This window comes from Pygocentrus nattereri, chromosome 19 (genome assembly GCF_015220715.1).
Source record: "Pygocentrus nattereri isolate fPygNat1 chromosome 19, fPygNat1.pri, whole genome shotgun sequence".
Taxonomy (NCBI): domain Eukaryota; kingdom Metazoa; phylum Chordata; class Actinopteri; order Characiformes; family Serrasalmidae; genus Pygocentrus; species Pygocentrus nattereri.
The window spans coordinates 21,481,823-21,506,284 of NC_051229.1; the positions used below are offsets into that span (position 1 = coordinate 21,481,823).

Consider the following 24,462-nt stretch of genomic DNA (forward strand, 5'->3'; position numbering starts at 1 on the left):
AAATGTAAAACCCCCAGGTGAGCAAGCCAGGGGCAACAGTGGCAAGGAAAAACTCCCTCAGAGCTGAGGAAGAAATCTTGGGAGGAACAAAGGCTCACAAGGGGGGACCCATCCTCCTCTGGTCAAACTACCTAAAAATTATTGACAAATAAATGGACACTATACATACACTCCACAAGCAAGCTTGTGAAAAAATTGCAGTGAAAAAATGCATCAGTACACCCCTAACAAATATAGTAGGTAGATCTCTTTAGAGTAACTTTTTACAGCGGCTACTGTTGTATAATACATGGGGGAGAGCGTCTGAAGCTGGAAAACTTTATGATTAGCCTATTATGTTTACTCTAAATTCTCAACTGCATGACAAAAAGTACCTGATCCATCTTAATACTGTGATTTTAATACTTTTCACAACTGAATTTTTGTGACTATACTTAATACTGTGATTTAATACTTTTCCTGAATCAATCGTAATACAGCCTTCATTTCTCATTTGTAAGTGTAATTCTCTCTGTCTTTCCAGGTTCTCAGTAATAATAATCAGTTGTATCTGAAGTCAGTGAGTCAGGCGGATGCAGGGCAGTATGTGTGTAAAGCCATCGTGCCCAGGATTGGAGTCGGGGAGACGGAGGTCACACTCACAGTAAACGGTTAGTAGAATACACTCACACACACACACACACACACACGCGCGCACACACACACACACACACACACACACACACACGCACACACACGCACACACACACATACGCACACACTAAAGGAACTAACAGGTGTGTATACAGCACAGTTTCTCTGCACTTCAGTGAAAATATGAGTACTTCATCAAAATCACACTCAGTTAAAAGTTTGGTTATGGAGCTAAACTTATATTTCAGTGAAAGGCTAAAAGCATTTATACTTGAGCAAGGTACAAATCTTCCAAAATAACACATTTAAGTATTTTCCATGCTTGGGAAGCCCTGGCAGAAAGTTTCCACTTACCCCAAATTGTTTATGTATAAATATATGACCAAAACTTCTCTCAACCGGCTCAAACTGCATCCAGGTCTTAATGAAGGTTGCACAGACTTACTGATGTAGTTTAAAGTACAGTATGACTGACTGTAAAAATAAACAAACGTTCAGCATTTAGCTGAATGCTGTGGATAGGCACTTTGGACAAACTACCTCAGGCTTGGAGTGCTGATCTGGAGTCAGTATTTGTGACTGTGACCACCATAGAAATGGCTGGAATCTGATCCAAGACCAGCCCTGGCAGATGATCATAGCAGTTGTGTTCATTTTTGTGTGTGGTTTGAGAGAAGCTTTGGTGATGGATTTTTTTGACAGAAACAATTTGGGTGACAATTGAGTTAAAGTGATTGTTAGCAAAATTAGCCTCATTACTAAACTAAAGAGGCTACTAAAATAAGCTTCAGTTCTAAACTAAAGAAGCAAAATTTGGACATAAAACGTGTCTCGGCTGTTCAACTACATCTGGTGTAAGTGTATAATTTGTAATAAATAGTAATGTTCTTCTTCTGTTATAATCTGTCGGCAGGCCCGCCAATCATTTCAAGTGAACCCATTCAGTACGCTGTAAGGGGGGAGAAGGGTGAGATCAAATGCTACATTGCCAGCACCCCTCCTCCTGACAAAATTGTGAGTACACACACACACACACACACGCACCCACCAGGGATTGTACACTTCACTTCAATCTCAGCTGAACTCCAAACCCGACCATTTATCTGGCTTTGAATCAAATGTGGGTCCTGCACTTATTTGTGCACTTGAAACTCAGAGCTCAGTGAAAAGACAAAAGAGAGAGAATCATAGAGAACGAGAACAGATGAAGAGACTGATGTAGGGTGGAAGAAAGAGGAGGGTCAGAACAGGGAGAGAGAAACACAGAGAGACAGCTGAGAAGAAAGTGCTGTAGCTTTCAGAGTGGATCATCAGCAGCAGACAGAAGGACATGACAGACGAGTGAGAGCTTTTAACAATCTCAGCACTTTACTCAGCTCTAACTGTCTACTCCTCTTTTCTCTCCTCCCCTCCCTCATCCTCTCTTCTTCTCTGTCCTCTTAACTCCCTTACTCTGCCCTTTCTACTTCCTGCCATCTTTCCTTCTCTGTCTCTCTCTCCCTCTTCAACTTCACAATGTTAATGGATTCAAGTAAATATCCTTATTTTTTCTCACTTCTTTTTTTCCCTCTCTATTTGTTCTCCCTTCCTTTTTATTCTTTCTCTAATTCTTGCTTTTCTTTTTTGTGTTCTCTTTTTGTTTTCATTCACTGTTTATTTTTTATCTATTTCTCCCTTTTATTTCTCTTTTTATTCTTTCTTGCCCTCTTTTGTTCTTTCTTTCTCAGTTGTTTATTTCTGTCTCATATTTCTTTTTCTTCTTTTTACTTTTTCTCTCTCCCTTTTTACTTTTTCTCTTTTCTCATTGCTCTGTGTATCTTTATTTTTCTTTCTAGTTCTCATTTTTCTTTTAATGCCTTTTATCTCTTATGTATCTCTATTTCTCTCTTTCTTTCTTTTGTTTTTTCTCCTCCTCTCTCTCTCTCTCTCTCTCTCTCTCTCTCTCTCTCTCTCTCGCTCTCTGTGATTGTCATGTGAATAATGAGATATGACATCACAGGATGGTTCCTAATGCACAGACATGGCTCTTATGAAATATGAAGAATGAAATGAGTGAGGGAGGGTGATAGAGTAGATGAGAAAAGAGGAGAGGAGAGATGGATAATTCCTTTTGTTCTTCATTTATGTTCTCCACCCCTGTTGTTTCTCTTTCTGCAGCTTAAGAGGGACATTATCTGTGACAGAGTGAGGTGTGAATATTTAACCACCGTGTTCTTCATATTTCATAAACGATCTACTTTAGGTCACTTCACATACAAAAACTTGCAGAGCTTATAGCACTTAAAACACATTCACTGAGAGAGAGAGAGAGAGAGAGAGAGAGAGAGAGAGAGAGAGGGGAGAAGGAAAGGGGAAAGGGAGAGAAGGAAGAGTGAGAGGGTATTAGAAACAAATAGAGGGAGAGAAAAAGGAGATGAATGAAGAATGAAAGAATAAAAGGAGAGGAAAGGAAATAGAAACAAATCATGGCAGAAAGACAGAAAGGAGAGAAACAGAGAAAGACAATGAAGGAAAGAGTAAAGGGGAGAGAGAGAGAGGAATAGAAAGAGAGACGTTCACACAGTGGAGCAAGTTATTTAAGCTCAAACCCATTCGACTGCAAAATACACTACAGGAGACTATTCAGTGCCACCGTGTGGCCACAATATAAAACACAGGAGATAAATTAGGTCTATATATTACAGAATGTTTGATGAGCATAATTTTTTTTTTGAGAGCATGAAAACATTTTCAGGACTGATCCAAGCTATTATATTATTACACAGAGTGCATGTATGCGCCTTTAATTTTACGTATGTTTGTATGTTTTGTGGCTGTAGGTGTGGGCATGGAAGGAGAATGTGTGGGAGAAAGAGAGAGGAACGCTGTTGGAGAGGTATACAGTAGAGCAGAGTAAACCTGTGTCACAGGGGGGTGCTGTTCTCTCCACTCTCACCATCAACAACGTCATGGAGTCGGACTTTCAGACCACTTACAACTGCACTGCCTGGAATTCATTTGGCCCGGGCACCATGATTATCACTCTAGCAGAGACTGGTGAGCATACATGCACAAACTGTGTGTTCATTTGCACTTTGTACTGTTGTTTTATATATTTATATACTATATATACACATTATATTTACAGTTGAGAGCATGAAATTGTCCTGAATCTCTTGGTCTGCTGAAGCATTAAGAGTTCCTTTCACTGGAACTAAGGGGCTGAGCCCAACTCCTGAAAAATAACCCTACACCATAATCCCCCCTCCACCAAACTTTACACTTGGCAGAATGCAGTCAGACAACCCCCAAACCTAGACTCGTCTATCAGATGCCAGATGGAGAAGATGGTTCGTCACTCCAGAGAACTAAGGGGCTGAGCCCAACTCCTGAAAAATAACCCTACACCATAATCCCCCCTCCACCAAACTTTACACTTGGCAGAATGCAGTCAGACAACCCCCAAACCTAGACTCGTCTATCAGATGCCAGATGGAGAAGATGGTTCGTCACTCCAGAGAACACATCTCCAGTCTAGCGGCGAACGCTTTACATCGCTGCATTCGACGCTCTGCATTGCGCTTGGTGATGTAAGGCTTGGATGCAGCTGCTTGGCCTTGGAAACCCATTTCATTAAGCTCTCTATGCTGTTCTTGAGCTAATCTGAAGGCCACATGAAGTTTGGAGGTCTGTAGCTGTTGACTCTGCAGAAAGTTGGCGACCTGTGCGCACTTTGTGCCTCAGCATCCACTGACCCCGCTCTGTCATTTTACATGGCCTACCACTTCATGGCTGGGTTGCTGTCGTTCCCAATCGCTTCCACTTTGTTATAATCCCACTGACAGTTGACTGTGGAAAATTTAGTAGTGAGGAAATTTTACGACTGGACTTGCATCCGGGTGGCATCCTATCATGGTACCCCGCTGGAATTCACTGAGCTCCTGAGAGCGACCCATTCTTTCACAAATGTTTGTAGAAGCGGTCTGCTTGCCTAGATGCCTAGGTTGGAGTATTTTGCAACACTCACCTTCACATTTATGAAACATTCAAGCATGTTCAGCAAAGCTGCACTGTTGTTACATCATACATTTTTACCTATTAACATCATGAGCACAGACTCAAAAAGAAGCTCTGACTCCATGTTTAGGTCTCAACTGCAAATTAACATTACACTGATGAAGATACGATGATACTAGACGGATAATTCACTTACATACTTTGAAGACCTGCCCTTCACCATGTTTTGGCTTTCTCTTTAAGGACTCTTTCAATTTACTGAAGAATAATCAGATTCATCTTCTTGGGAAAGGGGTCTGAAGCACAACTGCAGCTGATAATATTGTTTTCCTTAGTTCATTTGAGAACAAATGAAGATAAGATAGATAAGATAAAAAAAGCCTTTATTGTTATTTGCATCACACGTGAGGTGGAATGAAATAGTGTACTCAAGGTCCCAGTTAACTCCCAAAAGTATGGTAAACCCCCAAAAGATGACTTAAGGATTAAGTATGTAAAGTTGTTGGCAATTACAACTTTGAGCAGTCTACAGTAAAAGGTAATTAGCAATTTGCAGCACTGTGGTACAATTTTGGTACATTCCTCTTGGCAAACTGACTTCAATTCAACAAGATTTACAAGGGTCCCTCACGAGAGACTCACAATTTCAAAATCCTCCATAGATTTTCAATGGGATTCCAGTCAAAAGATTGGCTAGGTGAACACCTTCCCCTTCCTCTTGAGTTATTTTGGTTGTATGTTTGAGGTTGTTGTCTTGTTGCAACGTTCAATTCTCAGACTCAGTTTCTTGGTCAATAAGATTAAATTCTCCTACAGTATGTCCCAGTACAACGCTCCATTCCTGCTTCTTTCTAATCTGTTTGCAGAGAAGTAGCCCCATATCATGATGCTCCCACCACCATACTTTACTATGGGTCTGTTGTTCTTGGGATCATATGTGCAACCTTTCTTTCTACCAACATGAGCTAAATATTTGCCAAAGAGTTGTATTTTTCTTTCGTTTGACCAGAGTATATTCTTCCAGAATAGTTCTTATTTGTCTAAATGCTCATATGCAAATTTTAGACATGCATTTCTGTGCTTCTTTTTTAGCAGAGGACTTTTGTATGGGGTGTAGGAATGTGGTGCAGCTCACTGCTTATTGTTTTTAGTGAAGCTTGTTTCTGGTGCTTTCAGGTCGTCCAGCAATTCTTTTCAAGTGACTGCTGGCTTCTCTCTTACTTTATTTATCATTAGGCTGGCAGCATATGGTCTTGCATGGTGCACTTGTGTGGGGATGATTAGTTGTAGTTCCTTTTCACTTTCATACCGGCGAACCATTGTGTTGACATGGATGTTTTTGTTAGGGCTTTTTAGCCTTTTTCATTTGGCTCTTTAACAATGTTGTGTCTGAGAACTTTTGGAAGATCCTTCGTCTTCACCTTGACTGCAACTTCTTGTATGAAAACATCCCAGTCAATGGCAACGTCTTTTATAATAACACCAGGTACAATTTGCACAAGAGCTTTTTTATGTGCTCAACAAATGTTAAATAACACAAATAAAACTCTTTGAATACTTGATTTGCCGCACTGTATGACTGCAACACCTTTGTGATCTATATACTCAAAGGAATGTGTTACTATGGCAGGCTGCTCTAGAGTTACTGATAAGGCTGAATCTCTGTGAGTTATAAACTGTTAGGCATGTCTTATGAAGTCCTTAAGTACAAGCTTTAAATTAAAATGTCTGTGACCCCCTTTATTCTCTCTCTTGCTCTCTTTCTCTCTCAGATATTGTGCCTGTGGGAATCATAGCTGGTGGAACAGTTGGATCCTCCATGCTGCTGATCCTGTGCCTGCTTGCTCTGGCCTTCTACCTTTACCGCCAGCGCAAAAGCAGTGAGTAGAGCATGCGTGTGTTTCCTGTCTGAAAGTTTCTGAATGTCTCTGTAGTTTGTGTTCCAGTCATCACTAAGGTGTTTGTGTTTGCAACACTTTATTTGAAGGCTACCTACACTTAATCCCTTCATCACATGCATACTCACTAAATAGCATATTTAAGAATGAACTCCTTTCACAAACAGCTTATGTAAGTAATCTCAAGGTGGCGAGATGTTTTGTGGAGTAGCACATAGGAGAAGACGCGTATAGAAATGGTTACTTCAGTTTCAGTGATAATTCTTTAAATATATAGTTCTTCACTAGGCATCAGAACGATGCTTCACAGGAGTGTTGAAATAAAATTAAAAGATGCCCATTGCTTTAGTATGAGGGCCTTATAATTTAGTATGAGGACAATAAGGAATCAGAAGCTGTTAACAAAGGCAGCAGGAAAACAAAGATAGTTTATGAAAGAAAAGTCTGAAAGCAAAGTTTAAAGAATCTGAGGACATGAACTAAAGACTTGACCGCGCCCTTTTACGGCAACCTGGAAGGTGTTCTGGGTGATGAGCCCAGCTGTCAGTCAATGAAGCTGTTTTTTTTTTTTTATCTGTTTCTATAACCTAAGAATAGCTCAGCTTATTAGCATTGAAGCCCCTGTAGTAACGGGATAATAAGACTTAGTATGTAATAAGCCTGGGGCTTTAAGGGGTTAAAGAGTGAATGAATACAGTGACTGTATCTACACTGTTACTGTATCTGTTTCTATTAAAAGACTGTGGAAGTGCAGTGATGAGATGAATAGAGCTTCTCTAATAAGGAGTTTCCTCTGAGGTGTTTGCTTTATGTACAGGTCGTCGTGGGGTCACGCTGAAGCCGGACATCAAGGTTGAGACGGTCAACAAAGAGACACATAGCCTGGAGGAAGACTCAGCCAGCGTCTCCACGGCAACTCGCATGGTAAAGACAATGTGTTCTGTGAGTGTGCTAGTTAGTGGACAGCTACATCTCTCTACTTCAGAGCTGCAGGAATCCTCAATACGTGCTAATGCTCATTATCATACACATTTTTGTGGTCGGAGTAGCGTCCACTTTCTTGAAACTCCTGTGAGTTTCCAGTTAGATTAATTTAGTCTGGCCCTCATGGCAAAAATGGTGGTCTCTGTTTCCGTTTTATTGATCAATAAAGTACAACCACAAATGATAAGTGTCCAAACTCTTTGGGCATTTCATTCATAGTCTGGCCCTCATAGCAAAATGCTGATCTATGTTTCCTTTTTTATTAATTAATAAAGTATAACTAAAAATGATGTCCAAAATCTTTGGACATTTCATACAGTCTTATTGTTATTATTTAACAAACTGCCCTCTGTAGTTCATCACATGTGCCTAGGATTGCATCGATAGTATTGATAATCTCATACTTTACAGGAAAGGTTTGGCGAAAATTGGATTTATAGTTTTTCTCCTTGGTAGATCAGTCAAGTCATGTTAAGTGTCTAAAGTTTGCTTCTTCTTGTACTGTAATCATGAAGCTTATACTCTATTTAACACAGTGAAATCTGCATGCATGCAATTATTACACTTTGGCCTTAAAATGCATAGCATTGAATACCAAGTACACTGGTTGAGATGTAAACAAAGTCATTCAGAGTGGTATGATTTAACTGAAATTTCCCATCCTGACCTGGTATCAGATCAGATACCAAAAAAAAGAAGCGGTATCAGTGCAACATTAAATGAAAGCACTTTCTATAGAGGAACCAGACTGAAGTCAAACAAAAGCTCAGGGTGACTTAAAGCTGGAAGAAGAGAGAAGTTAGCGCACAACATAGAGCAGACATTTCAAGCCATACTGCTGTAAACCCGCTGCCCTGAAGGAGCTTACGTCTAGCCCTCCAGCCAAGTCCTTTAGGACCGTCCGGGTGTTAGGGGTATTAGGGGTGTTAGGGGTGCACAATATTGTCCCAAATTAAACCAAAAGCACTACTACAAGCGTGCTATTCAACTGTCCTCTTAAGCATGGAAAGCATTCAAATAAACATTAAGACTGGCTTTACATGGTGATACGTTCACACAACTTTAGTAGCTTGAAACCTCCAACTCATTTGAAACTCAGCCACAACAGTTGCACGTGTATTAACTTCATGAAACAAGTTTCAAGAAATTAAAATGGCAATAAAACATCAGGTGATCACTTCAAGTGATTTCACTGGATCAGTGGACAAGAAAATACAACAGAAGATGGTTTATTGGGTGAAAAGGAGACCCCCTCTGACTGAATTAAGATTTCCTGAGCCTTGATGACAAATGTGAGTTTCTAGAAGCTGACGTTTCTGTAACCGGCTTTCAGATAAAGCTAACAGCTGTGTAAAGGGCTGCTTGTTCCACTCTTTATGCAAAAATATATGTATCTAGATTAATTTTTAGACCCTGATTTTGTGCAGAGGTCAAATTCATTTGGGACCTAATGATGAAAACTATTACAGGTGACCAAACTGTGCTCATACTCAAGCACAGTATGAGTCAGACAAGTAGGCTATAACACATATATAAACAAATATAGTAAAGAAACATAGCTAGATGAACGAAAGACATACATGAATAAAACCACCAAGATGACTTTATTGTGAGATAGTTATTGTGTTCTGTGCAAGTTTGACTGATTTTGAATTGCTTTGTGTAACTGCTAAGCTGCACAAAACTTACGTTGCAGGCAACATACAACATTCAAGAAGTTGCATGAAAGTTTCACCATGTAAAGCCAGCGTGAACATTGTACTTAGGCTCACGAAGTATCTGAGCTTAAGTAACAGCTTTCTCAGCCTCCAAGAAAGAATGACATGAATCAATGAACTTCTAATAATGACTGTGAAATAAGAACTGGTTGTCCAAAGCTACCTTTCTACCTTTTTCTTTCTTTTCTCTTCTTCTGCTGATCAACCTGATGTCGTATTTTCCTCTTCCCTCCCTCCTTCTCTCCCTCTCCTCTCTTTGTGTGTGTGTTTTGTGGTGTTTTGATGGTTTAGTTTCTTCCCTCTGTCTCCCTCTCTCCCTCCACTCAGCCTTTCAAAGACGACATGGACCTGAAGCAGGATGTGCGCAGTGAAACGCTGGAGACGAAAGAAGAGTACGAGCTGAAGGTGAGGAACACACGCAGGCACACTCCCATGCACACACACACGCACAGACACACACACACACACAGACACACACACGCACAGACACACACACACGCATACACACACACACGCACAGACACACACACGCACAGACACACTCGCATGCACACACACATGCACAGACACACACACACACACACACACACACACAGACACACAGACGCATACACACACACAGACACACACACACACACGCACAGACACACACACATGCATACACACACACAGACACGCACAGACACACGCAAAGACACACAGACACGCACAGACACACACACACACACACACAGACACACGCACACACAAACACATACAAACACACACAGACACACGCTCAGACACACACACACACGCATACACACACAGACACACAGACGCATACACACACACAGACACACGCACAGACACACACACATGCATACACACACAAAGACACGCACAGACACACGCACAGACACGCACACATGCATACACACACAAAGACACGCACAGACACACGCACAGACACGCACAGACAGACACACACACAGACACGCACACACAGACACATACAAACACACACAGACACATGCTCAGACACACACACACACACGCATACACACACACAGATGCATACACACACACACACGCACAGACACACACACATGCATACATACACACAGACACACGCACACACAGACACATACAAACACACACAGACACACGCTCAGACACACACACACACACGCATACACACACACAGACACACAGATGCATACACACACACACACGCACAGACACACACACATGCATACACACACACAGACACGCACAGACACACACACAGACACAAACACACACAGACACACGCGCACACACACACAGACACACGCACACACAGACACATACAAACACACACAGACACATGCTCAGACACACGCACGGACACACACACACAGACACATACACACACAGACACACACACACAAAACACACACACCCACACCCTATATGGATAATCAATTTGGTTTAAAAGTTAGAGTTGGAAACACTTTTCAGACTTTTAATACATGTATCTATGTTAATTATGTTTCTTATTAAAATAAATGATTGAATATTCTGTTGTGCCACAAACAATATAATCTTGACTCTACAGACACTTGATTCAGTGGTAACTTACAACACAGCTTTGAACAGTTCTATAAGAAGACACTAGTAGGTTCACTGGTGGTTTTGGATTGTAAAACAAAGGCTGTTGTGTTGTAGACATGGTGACCCCTGGTTCCTATCACCACTGTAAAGATGTCTGGCGTTAGTTTCTCTACTGTGCACTTTCTCAGATTAAAATGCTTTGAAAGACTTTGTTTACATGTAAACCACTGCAGAAACTTTCAGAAATGTTGAAAATCATCCCTTTAATCACAGGAAAAGCCAAAAAAAAGAAAAACGGCTTCAATTGAAATGAACTCAGGGCTCTTTTGGGCAGTAGCACTGGTGTTGAGAGGCTAAATACATTTAGAAATGTGTTTTATTATTTAAAAAAGGCAGAGTAGTGGTTTTCACGTTGGATGAGTAACGTAGGCTGCCTCTTCAGACATGAGCTAAAACTACAGATAACTTTCATCACTGAAAGCTGACGAGGACCCCACATTTTACATACGGGTTTTTCTCCTCAGTAGATGAAATGCCAACATGATAGATTGTCAGAGAAATATATTTCCACTGCCTCTGGACTGAGCTAATATAGCTAGAGTAGTTATCCTAGTTAGCGACAAAGTCGTGCTCCCGCTGCTTCTCCGGCATGTCCATAACATGCATTCTTGGCAAAATGCTCACATTTAGGCAGTGGTGTTGCAGAGTGTAGTGAAGTGTCATGTACATTCATATGCAATATTTTTTTTCATATGCAGAAGTTTTATATAAGATAAATTCTCTACAGAGAACACACTACTGCACATTTTAACACAAAATGACTCTTTATTTGCTAAGTTTAACATACCATAGAATAAAACATTAAACACTCCATGTGCAGTTAGAAATAAAAGCAAAATCTGATATTTTTGAGTCCTATTACATATGGGCTGAGCAATATGACAATATCTCATTGGTATCATGATAAATGATGTCACAATATGCTTTTCTGAGAATATTGTGAATATCGTCACAGCATAAAAGACATTGAACTGTATGATTCATTACATAGATGGTATAGTTAGTCTTTCAGTTTTTATAAAGCAAAAATTAAAACTTTTTCAATTTAGCACTATTTTACCATCATCAACATTACATATAAAAACTCAGAAGAAATGTCTTTTTATTATCATGTTGGTATGCGTAGCAAGTATAAGGCAGAAAATGTTTTTGGTAAATCTCTTCAGAGTAACTAAGTGCAGACTGGGAGTTTTCCTTTGCTGGAAACATTGTAACAGCAGGAGCTTTCTGAAGGCTGTCAATCAATCTATCAGGTTTTTTTGTGTATGGCAACAATAGTACACCCCATCTGTTCTAACAGTGTGACTTCAGAATTTAGCACCAATTTTGCCAACTGTGTTTGCACACTGTGGAATTAGACCTCTGCATTTAACCCATCCATGCAGTGCACCACCCACATGCATGCACACTAGTGAACGCACACACTAGGGGGCAGTGAGCACAACTGCCCAGAGTGGTGGGCAGCCCTATTCACAGCGTCCATGGAGCAATTGGGGGTTAGGTGCCTTGCTCAAGGGCTTTTCAGTCATGGACTGTCAGCCAAGGGGATCAAACTGGCGACCTTCCGGTCACATGGCTGGTTCCCTAACCTCCAGCCCACGACTGCCTTTAAAATAAATGAGAAGTTATTAAGGCACTCTAAATGTACCTATTAAAAAAAGTTTCTCATTAAACAGTGTCACACTCACAACAGTAGCTACAAAAGTGTTTGATGAAGCATAAGAAGAACAGATGTAGGTAGCTTACTGACATGGCTTACTTGGCCTTAGCTTAGCTTTCCCAACATACACATACACCTATCAAGTAATTCCAGCATGCTTGGCTCTAATACTCATATGCTCCAAAGGAGGTTTTTAGTGGAATCATGTGCTTTACGTTACGGTTGGAACTAAAGTAGAACCCGAGCAGAAGGGTGGGATTAAACAGTGGTCTAGATCTCTGGGAGTGCTGGCAAAACTTAAATCTTAAAATCTTTTCTCTTTTCACATATTCAACTTTTCAAGAAGCAAATTCTAATTTTTTATTCACACATATGTTCAGATGAGTAGTGATATAACACAGCATGTTTGTGTTTGTGCTTTCAGGACCCCACGAATGGCTACTACAACGTCCGAGCGACAACCCATGATGAAATCCACCCGGGCTCCCGCTCTGTGCTTTACCAGGAGTTCCGCCCACCAAACCCAGCTTCTGTCTCAGCCTCAGCAACTGGGCCGACAGCCGTCATAAACCCCGCCCCCATCGGCCGTTACGAGCCACGCCCACCATCCCGGATCGCCCACACCACCTACGCACACTTCAACACCATCGCCAGAACCAAACAGAGCCAAGCCCCTCCTAACCCGCCTCCTCAGACCACAGACTATTCCAGAGAATGCGGCCTGCTGGAGTCCACCAATCAGCTTGCCTACGACAGCTACGGCTACCCAACCACAGCCCAGTACTCTCAGTACAGGCTCGGCTTCGCCCCGCCCTTGGAGGAAGGCCCGGCCTATGAGATGTATCCCACAGGACAAGGGGTAGGGTTGAGTCAAGGGGTAGGGTTGAGTCAAGGGGTAGGGTTGAGTCAAGGGGTGGGGCTGAGTCAAGCGCCGGGGCCAGACCCCGCATTAGGGAAGTATGGAAGCTCGACACGTTTTTCCTATTCGTCCCCGCAAACGGAATACTCTCAAAGACACACCCAGAGAATGCAGACACATGTATGAGTGTGTGATGGACATGCTGATACACACATACACTCACACCGAGCTCGCAGAAATGGCAAAAAAAAACAAAAAAAATAATGAAAGAAAAGAAAAATCACACCACAGACGATGCTGTGTCCAGTTTGAAGTACGCTAAGGGTGTAAATCTCTGAACTAATGATTCAATTCAATCATGATTCTTTAGGAAACCATTTATTGCATCATGGAATCTTTTTGCCATGATACAGTTATTTCTATGATTCATAATTACCTAGAAAACTACAGCTAATACACAATGGAACTAGTTACACAGTAGTGAAATACACAGTACTGTGCACAAGTCAGGCACCACTGTTCATTTATGTCATTTCCATCCAAAATAAGGAGAAAAACCTTTTCTGAACACTTGGCAGTTTTTCAAAGAAATCTGCTGGGATATTTGTTTCACACCTCCAACGTTCAGTCTTAGAAGTTGGTTGCATTTTCTGTTTCTCACAATCCAAGTAATGGAAAACACAATGAGGGAGTCAAGGTGTGCACTCTGGGGTGGTCAGTCCGTTGTTCTGAGAACTCCAACCGCTTTGCAGATCTGATTTGGCAGACCTGAAGCATTTTCTGCAAAGATCGCAAGCTTTAAGTACGGTTTATCTGATGGAAAGTTTTAGTGGTCTTCTAGATCTGGCATGGCTGTTTCTTTCAATAACTATTTGAGTTCCAATTTTGGGAACTCCTGTTTTAACCTTTGACTGTCCCCAGTCGGGTTATGTCTCATTTCTCATTAGAAATACGTCCTGAAAAATAAATAAGTAGAACTCAATAGCTGAAAATGAATAAAGGGTAGCCGCTGACTTTTTCACAGTACCACAGGTAGTAAAACAGTAGTCCGATCTTTCCGTTTTATTTTCATTTTTTGAATAGAGTCTGGAATTTCGTTTTGGCCAAGAAAGAGGGCATGAGTTACAAAGTTACAGCCCTGATGCAGTTGAAATGTCACCTTTAGATCAATGCATTTTCACACCTCCATGATACACCAACACAGCTAGTTTCACAAATTAGTTTTGCCATCTCTCAGTAAACACACACACACACACACACACACACACACACACAAAGACGCTGTATTTTGTACTTTTGTATCATGTCTCCATTGTGCGTCTCTTGATGTTCTAACAGTGCCAAACCAAGACAAAGTGAGAAAGGAACGTCGTACAGACAGAACACATAAAGCTGAAGGAATTCAGTGGAGAGTAGAACATGAGTGCATACAGAATGCGTGGATTTAATCCTCTCCTCTATTATCCTGCCATCTCTCTTCGCCTGTCACTACATGTAAATATATTCAAAAAAGGGTCAAGAAACATGAGAGCTTTTTAAAAACCAAGAAGCCCCTGATTGTATACAGCTGTTTTGATGAGCCACTTTGCTGAAATGAAGCAATAGGATGCTGAAGGAATTTGCGTGGAAGTTCACTCTCATTGACGTGTGCTGAGAGACAGACAGTGGGAATCTGCGGAGGGCGCCAGAGTCACGTTCACTCTCGAGCAACAAACGCAGCCTGCATCACTGGAGTGTGTGTATGTGTGTGTAAAGGCCTGGAAACACCAAATAGGTTTTTCTCTGACGCGACACAATACGAACATTGTGTCGTACCTGAAAAGATGTTGAATGTCTTGAAAAGGAAAACATTAAACAATCAAAACAATATCTTTGCTGCTGCCCCTCATCAAAAGAACACCTCAGTCTGCTGCGATGCAAACCGAGAAAAATAATGTAACATGTACATCACAAGTCATATGGTTTATTGCCGACTGTCTTGGCAGCGCGTCATGATGTTTGCTTTGAACTGGCAGCTGGTGCACATGCTTATAGGAGAACATCCAACAATGGATCGAATTCTTGCAGTTCTTTGGAGAATCCAAGGAAGGATGGATTACTTCATATTGCCAAATTGCAAAACAAGACCACATACAACAGATTAAAACAGTGTTTCCCAATCCTGGTGCTGTGCACATCTTTGAAAAGGGTTTGTTTACTAAGTTTGTTTACTAACTCAAACTCAAGAAAAAATATTTCTATAAAAAGGCCCAATAATAATAAAAGGTCTTAGGCAGCTGAGAAAGACACATAAGGCTGTTTATCTGAACAGTAAGCCTTTATTTGTTAAGAACACAGTAACATCACAGAATAAATACACACAAATAAATAAACAATACATTGTGACCTATTGTGTGGCAGAGTGACAGTTCAAACATTTCCAAAGCTCTCCAGGAGGAAGTTCTTCTAACCAACATAGTAATAACTTTTTAAAAACAAAGCATTCTTGTTACATTTTACAGTGTTTGTTTAAAATAATCATGATTAACTGCCTTATATATTGGAGTTAATCACGATTAGTCAGATTTGCTCAGATTTGACCCTAAACAGAGATTTCCCACTTAATATAGCTTGGAGTGGACGAGCTTCACCAGAACGTATGTATAGCTGTCAGTAATTCAGCAGGAACCGAAAATCCTGTGAACACAAGGTAAACATGTATACAGGTCTGTTGATGTATCTATAGTTCTACACTTCTAGTCTTCTGAAGGCGTCCTGCAGTGCTAACGTTACATCTGTTACTGATACTGGGGCATCAGTGGTGTTTTGCTTGGAATTAATACTTCGTACTCAACATTCTTCTGTGATGAATTCACAGCATGTCAGTAGCTTTTATCAGGACAGCCATCAATGGAGCTTAAAGCAGGGGTGTCCCTACTTAGCCACAGGGGGCCAGTGTGTGATAAGTCGAATGGAATCAGGTGGGCTTCTGCTTGTTTGGAATGAAAACCTGCAGCCACACTGGATAAGACTGCGGATAACACAATTCATTTAAAGGCTGTATTTCAACTATAGGCCTTTAGTCTCACTCGCAGCAACAGTGCATAAGCAGCTGCACCGGGTTGCACCAGGTGTGCGTAGGTTTATACTTAAGTTTGGGCTTAAAGTCTTTACTAAGTCTTTAGTTAACACAAACTAGTTTCCGACTATCCTTTTACTAAATCTGGCTGAAAAGCAAGTCTTTGTCATGCCTAGTAAGTAGTAACAATCAAAGTATGTCGCTTTAACATGATGGTAACATTAAGAGCTGATCAATAAATCCGCTGTCATGGAAGCACAGCGGCAGCTGGCTCAGACTTTTTCAATGGAAAAATATCCAGCACAGAAGAAAACGACATGTACTAGTTAAACTGAATAAAACAAATGATCTATATAATATGCAGATATTTAAATGACGGTTTCTGGATAAACGACACAACAGCAAAACAGTTTAGCCATTTGGACAGCAGCTGAGTCAGCTGTGGGTTTTCAGCTTCATGCTCAGAGTTTAAACCAGGCCAATGATTAGAGCTGTAAATAAAATCACAGTGTATAGCGTTTAGAATGTTTAGCTTAGTTAACCAAAAAAAGCCATATTTTCAGTCCTTTTTGTGCTTCCTGTGTGGTTTCTCATATTTAGTAACTACTAAGCTCAATGTTACAACAACGTTATGTGGTGCAATTCATTCTGATTTAGTAATGCATAAACTTAGTAAAGACGTATGTTACAACTAGCCTACGTTTGAACTTGTGCACAGCTGGTGCAACTGCCCACTGGGCTTCAGAGTGGAACAATGTAAGGGTCAAACTGGGAAAATGTGTTAACAGCATTAAGTACAGTTGCGCCGTTAATTTGTCATGTTAAGGTTATTAATGCTTTAACTTTGACACCACTAATTCACCTTTATTCTGAAGTTCTAGAGTGTTTTACTGGCATAAACATAGTTACTGCCAGCATAAACAGTTGGATCAATTTTCTTGTCTGCCTTTTGCCCATTAGACTTTTGCCCATTACAACAGTTAAGGACAACTTGTCATTTAAAAAAAATGACAACTTAATTTGCTTGTTTACTTGCTGTGTATATGCTCAAGCTGGGTGGTTCTCTAATGAAGTCTAAGGCTGTAATATACTGTTTTCAGTTACCCATAAGTCATGGGTAAGGAGTAATATAAGCAGCCCACTGCAAAAAAATGGGCATCTTTGCAAGTGAAATGATCTTAAATCTAGTCAATATATCTAATATTTCTCAGATCAAGATCATTATACACTTATGCGACTGACTTCTGGACATTTTCACTTGGTCAGATTATCTCACTATATTGGTGGATAATTTTGCTTTGTGTAAGACAGACAAATTAACTGCCAATGATTTGAATTGCATAAAATGTCATAAGTTTAATAATTATGTAATAAGCTTGCAAGACTCTAAAAATAAGGAATGTCAGATATATTGACTAAATGTAAATGTAAGATCATTTCACATACCAATATACCATTTTTGCAGTGTCCAGTAAAGACAGAAGGAGGCCCACTCACAAGTAGTTATGCCACAAAATTGAACAATTAAAATGATGCATTTTCATGATTAAAACTGGTTCCAAGATTCCTTGAGAATGGTCATTTCAACTGAGGAATTGAGTTTAATAGTTAATCAGTATGACAGCCTTAAATAGGTTATGAGCTGTTAGGCATACTGGAGCAAAGGCAACTAAAGTGAAGTAAAGCCATTACCCAGGATTGGGAAACACTGAATTTTACGAGGAACTCAAAGTTGGCGTGGCATATGTGTTGACGCCCAAGCCGCGCGTTCTGGAAGAAAGAATGCTGGGGACTTTAGATTTTTCATTCGCGGTACTCAAAGAGTACCAACGAAGAGATGAAAACCTCCCTTCTATAAATAATAATAATGATTAAAAAAAAACAAGTGTTTGCTTCTTTAAGTGCTTCTGAGTGAGGGAGCACACAAGAAGTGCATATCCTAGATAGGAACTTTTAAACTATTTCTATTTGTACAGTCCTCTTGTCCAGCATCATGTATCTGCCCCTCTGAAGTAGAATAGCCGTCTTTTCCACATTTGTATTTGAACTTAGAATATGGCATTTGAAAGCATTTTTACGATATTTTTATAGTTAAAAAAGGAGACATTGTGTGGAAAGTCTATTTGTTTCATTGTTGATGTGAATTGTTTGTACCTTTGTACAGTTCATTTGGACCATACAGTGTCCACCGAGTTGGGGGAAAAAAAAGTGTCAAAACAAGACTCAACTCCTTTTTTAAGACTAAATGCAGTCAGAAACGCATTATAAAGGTATCATTTCCCTTTCCTCTCCAGGTGGACGTCCTCTTTATGCAAAGATGTGTGATAGGCTGGGTTTTAAATCAAATCTCAATTCTGGCTCTAAAACACATTTGACATTGATGAATGATGCGTTTCCTAATGCGTAGATTGGCGTTTCTAATGAGTTCAGATGTGATTTTAAAAACTGTGGAACTGCTTTCATATTACATTGTCATTAGGGAACAGATTTTACATCAGACAGACTTTAAAATTTTACAGACGCTGGTCTTCGGCGTCTAAAGCGTGCAGTGAATAAGTTAGCAGAGACGAAATCCCACAGAATCAGCTTTTAGAAACGTTTGGAATTATTTATAAGAGCGGGAAGGAATTTATTCCTGCTTAAGCCTTTGATAAGTTTACAGCACTAAAGGATGGTATAACATACAATGTGTTGAGTTTATTTAGTGTATTTGGCTCAGAGCCTCTGTACACTTTGGAGCGGACCTTCAACCCCTTTATTAATTAATGCTAGAAACATGAAAAGGGAAGGTTCATTAAAGTTTTAGTGAACCTTAAAAAAAAAGCATAGACAAACATGGCTGATTTAAAATGTCCTTTCTTTTGCTAACAGAAAAGACATGTTATCTTCTGAATTTCCACAACCTCATCTGTGGGATGATTCCTGAATGAATGTGCAATACTTTTGGGGTGTGCGCGTGAGCATTGTGGTGTGACACTCTCGCCCGGTTATTGTACCTATTTTACTCCTGTTATAAACGGCTATTAAGTATTATTGTGTTCATATCGAGTCTTTTACTTGTCATTGTGTATTTTATAGTTTTGTTCATCTTTCCAACATGTACATAAAATAAAATTATATTATTCATATTTGTTCTATCCCCCAATCTTATTTTACACAAGATTTTTTTTAGTGTGTGTGATTATTTTTTCACATTATTATTGAATAAATACACCTCTTTCATAGTAACGAAGTTCATGTCATTTCTTGCTTGACTGGTCAGTGTGAATATACAGCATACAGAGCTGTGAAACAAGTATTTGCTAGTATATTTTCTAATATCTTCGATTTATTTTGTATCGGTATTTGACTCTCTTTAGAATCCTGTATCGTGTGCTGCTTTTTGTGACGTTCTAGCTGCTTCACATTGCCTGATAGGTTCTTTAAGTGATGTTTAGATTTCAACAGGTCTGGCGGTAACTGGGCCTGGGTATGACTTGTGAAACTGAACCCAATAGTCAACTGAATTTACTATTAATTTAGTATTTAAAGGGGCAATTACTTAGAGGCAATTATATTAACATTATATTAAATAAAAATTAAATACATTACGTTCAGCAAAAGAAATGTAATTGTGTATGAAAATGTTACGTGTAGAGGACTGGTTACTTATTTTCACTTAGAAAATCAATAAAACGTCATTTCACTGGGGTGCCCAAACTTTCTGCAAACAGCATTTGTTGCTGCTTTTATGTTTTTGCTGACATCTGAACTACATTACTTTTGTTTAGTGAAGAAAACTGGAACGTTGTCAAAAAGGAAGCATGAAGTCAAAATCTTGGTTCGTTCTGAAGGTCTAAATATAAAGTTTCCATTTTTGATTGTGATTGAAATTTGTACACCTCTAACAACCATTTCTCCAGCCTCTAATATTAAACCACCACTCATCAAACATGAACGTGAAAGTGACAAAGAATGCCTTTATTTTGACTACACAGCAGCACACTTGTGTTTTCCATAAGCTGTTAATGACAGTTTTAAAAAAGCTACCTACAACAAACTGTAATTTCAATGAGAAATTAGATCAACGCTCTTTAACTTAGGTGGTAAAATAAATATGCCCATGTTAGTTTAGATCTGATATAAAATAAACTATCAATAAAAAATGAAAACGACTGAAATAAATAAAATCTACATCATGGTAAAATTATTACAAGCTCCCCAACAAAGTACAAGAAAACACAGTAGAGAGAAAAAGAGCAATGGAGAAAGACCTAAAAGTCATCAGCATCATCAGTGTCACATTAATGTTGAAGTTGCTCCCTTTATGCTGAAGAGCCCATGAACATCAGAACAACTGCTGATATGGAGCTTCTTCACATGAATTTAAAATGACGCGAGTTTCATTCTAGGTCAGCATTCAAAAGAAAGTAATATTTTGTTCACATCAATTTCTTAAGCATTCATAAGAGATGGACACAGATTTATTATTCAGGTCAAAGTGTGGAGATTTGACTTTTGAACTGTAAAGAGACACTCACTTCGCTGGATTTACATTCATACAAATAACGGATGGGTTTGCTAGTTTAGCAATAGCATAGTGCAGCACAATAAGCTCCCAGATACAGACTCTTTGCAGCACTATAAACCACAATATTGAAGGTACACTCGTTTTTTGTTTCCGTTTTAGCATAGTTAGCAGCAAAAAAGCTGTTTCTAGTGAGAAGATGGACAGTGTAACCACATAAATTCACTGTGTGCTAACAGTGACGATTCAGCAGATAGGTTCAAATCACGGAATTAAAAGGTACCACTGAAGGTCAAGTGTGCTATCAGCTCATTAGCTGAATTTCAACTGAACTGTAAGTACTGTAATGGAATTTACACCAACCTGGGTCACTTCTTTTGAGCTCCACGTATGTTGAATGGTTAGAGGAATATATGTAAAGCTTTATAAATGACTGTCTCAAGGCACTGCACACACGGCACATTTCAGCAAAGCGTCTATTCACATGACAGCTGTGAGGACTTCTTGAATGGTTGGTTGCACAGTTCAGAGCATATCTGTATTCATTCCCAGATAAAAAAAAAGCAAAAACACTCATCCACAAATATGAAACTTTCCCAGAAAAGTAGTTCAGCCAGAGGTTCAGTGCTTGGAACCCATGTACTTCAGATTTTAGCTTCTGACTTAACTGACTTAGCGGATGTGCTTGTTAATTACCTGACGAATTCGGAGGTAGAGATGGCACGTGATCAGATTAGGCTTGGGCAGTGTGACAGTAACACGGTGTTTAAATACAGTATGTAAAAATGATGATGGTACTTGAAAATGATGACATCAGAGCCAGGAAAATCTAAGCATGATAACAGCTCAGCCGTGAGGAAGAGCTAGACACATCAGAACCGCCTGTTCTCTGCACACACAACAAATGATGTTCGATTTCTGCTTTTACACCAACACCAGTCACTCAATTCTGCACTATACTGTTAAATGGGTGCGCTCTGTGGCTGCCCTGGAATACCTTTAGGTAAGATCATGGCAGCAGAGAACAGAACATTCGGAAACTGCTTCTTTGAATTTACTTGTTCCACCTTAAATGGTGCAGGAGTTACATTCTAGTAGTATTATAGTCAGGCTTCAGAAAGTAAATGAAGCTGGTGAATAGGAAGCCAATTTCAGCATCATAAATAACAAACTTCACTGAGTCAGGCCAAAGCTCAGTTAAATTAAGGGCTCATATGACTATGATAAATATTATGACTATCATAGTGAAGCTAATGCTTACCAGCTCATCTCTAGCAGCATTGTTTAACATTTACCAGTTGTTCTATAAATGGTTTGGACATTTGTTGAATGCTGGTTTGGAAATCATGCACTGTGTTAACTTAATTGGTAACCACATAAAGTGGGTACCAAATAATTTTTTAAATTAAATTTAGATATAACACTAAACGAGACAACAAAATGAGTTATGACATCACCAGTAGCTCATCTTAATGTAATGTCTGTGTGTGTGTTACACAAATACTAGATAAAATGTCACAAAGGTGTTAAGGTATGCAAAAACAGATACCACCCAAGCCTAGTTATGTTAAACCCATTCAGGTACTGGCATCGAATCCATATCAGCAGAAAATACTGGACCGGATATCAGAAGGAAAAAAAAAAAAAAAAAAGAACAGTCCTCTACCAAGTCCAGTCTGAAATAGCTCACACTGAGTGAGGTGATGTTGTTAGTTTTGTGGGGTAGCAGAGTGTTTGAGTAGTTTGAACATGATAGCTTACTTTTAGGTGTTAAATCTTTAGTGACGTGCTTCAATTAAAAGCTCATTTTAAAGCTTTGTCAATATCAGTATTGACCTCAAGAGTTCAGCTTCAGTGATATTGTGTCATCTGTAGTTCAGATCAGGGATACTATAAAATGTACCGTGTAGAAAGTCCCCAGAAATAGAAAAGGGCTCAAGGTGGGGTTGGATGTAGGCAGCTTGGATGAATTGTTCAAATTCCAACAATAAAACCACTGTAATCTAACTATGGAACACACACTAGACTGTAGGAATGTTTTTTTAGATGATGTTCGCTGTAAACCGCGTTCAAAGTGGATTAGTTTTACCTGTAGAGGTTCTGTAATGTAATCTGTAAGGAATATGACTGAGTGATCAGTGTCACACAGCAGATGCCAATCAGTAACAACACACCTCACAGGTCAATTAGCAGCTTTTGTTATTACATCATTGTGAACTGATTCAAACAAGATTACTTATACTGAGGGAACTCGGAGTTAAATATAATTTAATTTGGAATTATTACTGTCAGACTGTAGAAATTATGAACATCGCAGATTCATTGTGGATTAGGACTGATCACTTGAAGACCCTTAAGTGCAATCAACATGTTTTTTCATATGGTTAACACTCCTGTGATGGCTTATTATCATTGCACAGACTGGAATTGAAGGTCAAATGTTCAGCATTTATTTAAATGATAAACCCATTTACTTAAATGAAATTGAATGGGTTTAACACTTAATAGGTGATGATTTGAAGCTTTACTTTGAGTTCTGATGAGTAATGTCACAGCAGGAGCTTATTTGTTTCTGTTATGCTATATCTCACAACAGAGAGACATACCACAACTCACTTGCTCAACATGTTTGGACACAGATGGGTGTACTCTTTCCCTGGAGGGGAAGAGAAAGGGAGTGGTTATGCGAACTGGGAGGCAAGGGGACATATTCTTAATGAGTGTTATTGTGCCATTTTTTAGTAGTGTCTGGGCATAACAATCATACATTAAATATTCAACAGATTTTATTTTTGGGCTTTAAATGATGACTTTAGGGGTACTGTAAATTACAGTACCTCCCCAGACAAAACAAATCCAGCTTGAAAAGTTTAGAAGAGTTCTTTGCAGTTTTGAAGATTCTATGTAATCTCCTGATGCAAGGAAGAAGCTCTGGAAGTTAGTAAAGCAGATCACCTGCAAAGGTCTGTAACAAATGTAACTGCTACTGTATACACAATGTTCACAAAGAGGAAGCAAGCAATAGATGCTGTCAGAGAAAAGGGAGAAAAAGAGCACATAAATAATAAATAACATACAATCTTGCTCTCGCACACACACGCACACTCACACTCACACTCGCTCACACTCGCTCACACTCGCTCACACTCGCTCACACTCGCTCACACTCGCTCACACTCGCTCACACTCGCTCACACACTATTTACATTTAGATCCACCTAGGTGAGTTTGCTCAGTAAAGTGAGATGTGTTACGTTGTCTCCCCCTGCTGGCTAGCTGCAGCCTTATGTGTTGTGTGTCCAGAGCGTAACTGTGCGGTCAGCAGACGAAGACAGGAAGGACAGGTGCTGTGGGTGCCATCTGCATTGGATCACCTTATCACTGTGCTCCCCTACTACAGTCAACGGCAGCTGTTTCGTAAGGTCACCTGCAACACAGACAAAAGACATCTATTTTAATGAAGGAATGACCAGAATCAGAATCAGAAGAAGTTTTATTGCCATTGTCAATTAAC

At 39.7% G+C, this 24,462-nt stretch overlaps 2 protein-coding genes across 3 annotated transcripts in view; one reads left to right on the forward strand and one right to left on the reverse strand.

Moving 5' to 3' along the window:
* The window catches only part of kirrel1b (kirre like nephrin family adhesion molecule 1b), a 76,954-nt gene extending 60,547 nt beyond the window's left edge, over positions 1 to 16,407 (forward strand). Inside the window, exons 9-15 of one of the 2 annotated variants that reach the window (XM_017699160.2) lie at positions 524 to 650; positions 1,547 to 1,647; positions 3,453 to 3,669; positions 6,402 to 6,509; positions 7,345 to 7,451; positions 9,521 to 9,634; positions 12,949 to 16,407. In XM_017699160.2, the coding sequence (XP_017554649.1) occupies positions 524 to 650; positions 1,547 to 1,647; positions 3,453 to 3,669; positions 6,402 to 6,509; positions 7,345 to 7,451; positions 9,521 to 9,634; positions 12,949 to 13,569 (1,395 nt within the window). In that variant the 3' untranslated portion in view covers positions 13,570 to 16,407. The remainder of the gene's footprint in view (positions 1 to 523; positions 651 to 1,546; positions 1,648 to 3,452; positions 3,670 to 6,401; positions 6,510 to 7,344; positions 7,452 to 9,520; positions 9,635 to 12,948) is intronic. The other variant, XM_017699161.2, reaches the window with a different exon arrangement.
* A 3,973-nt stretch (positions 16,408 to 20,380) lies between these two features.
* Positions 20,381 to 24,462, reverse strand: part of wdr47a (WD repeat domain 47a) — a 36,687-nt gene continuing 32,605 nt past the window's right edge. The window contains exon 15 of the mRNA XM_017699163.2: positions 20,381 to 24,375. Within this exon, the coding sequence (XP_017554652.1) occupies positions 24,233 to 24,375 (143 nt within the window). The 3' untranslated portion in view covers positions 20,381 to 24,232. The remainder of the gene's footprint in view (positions 24,376 to 24,462) is intronic.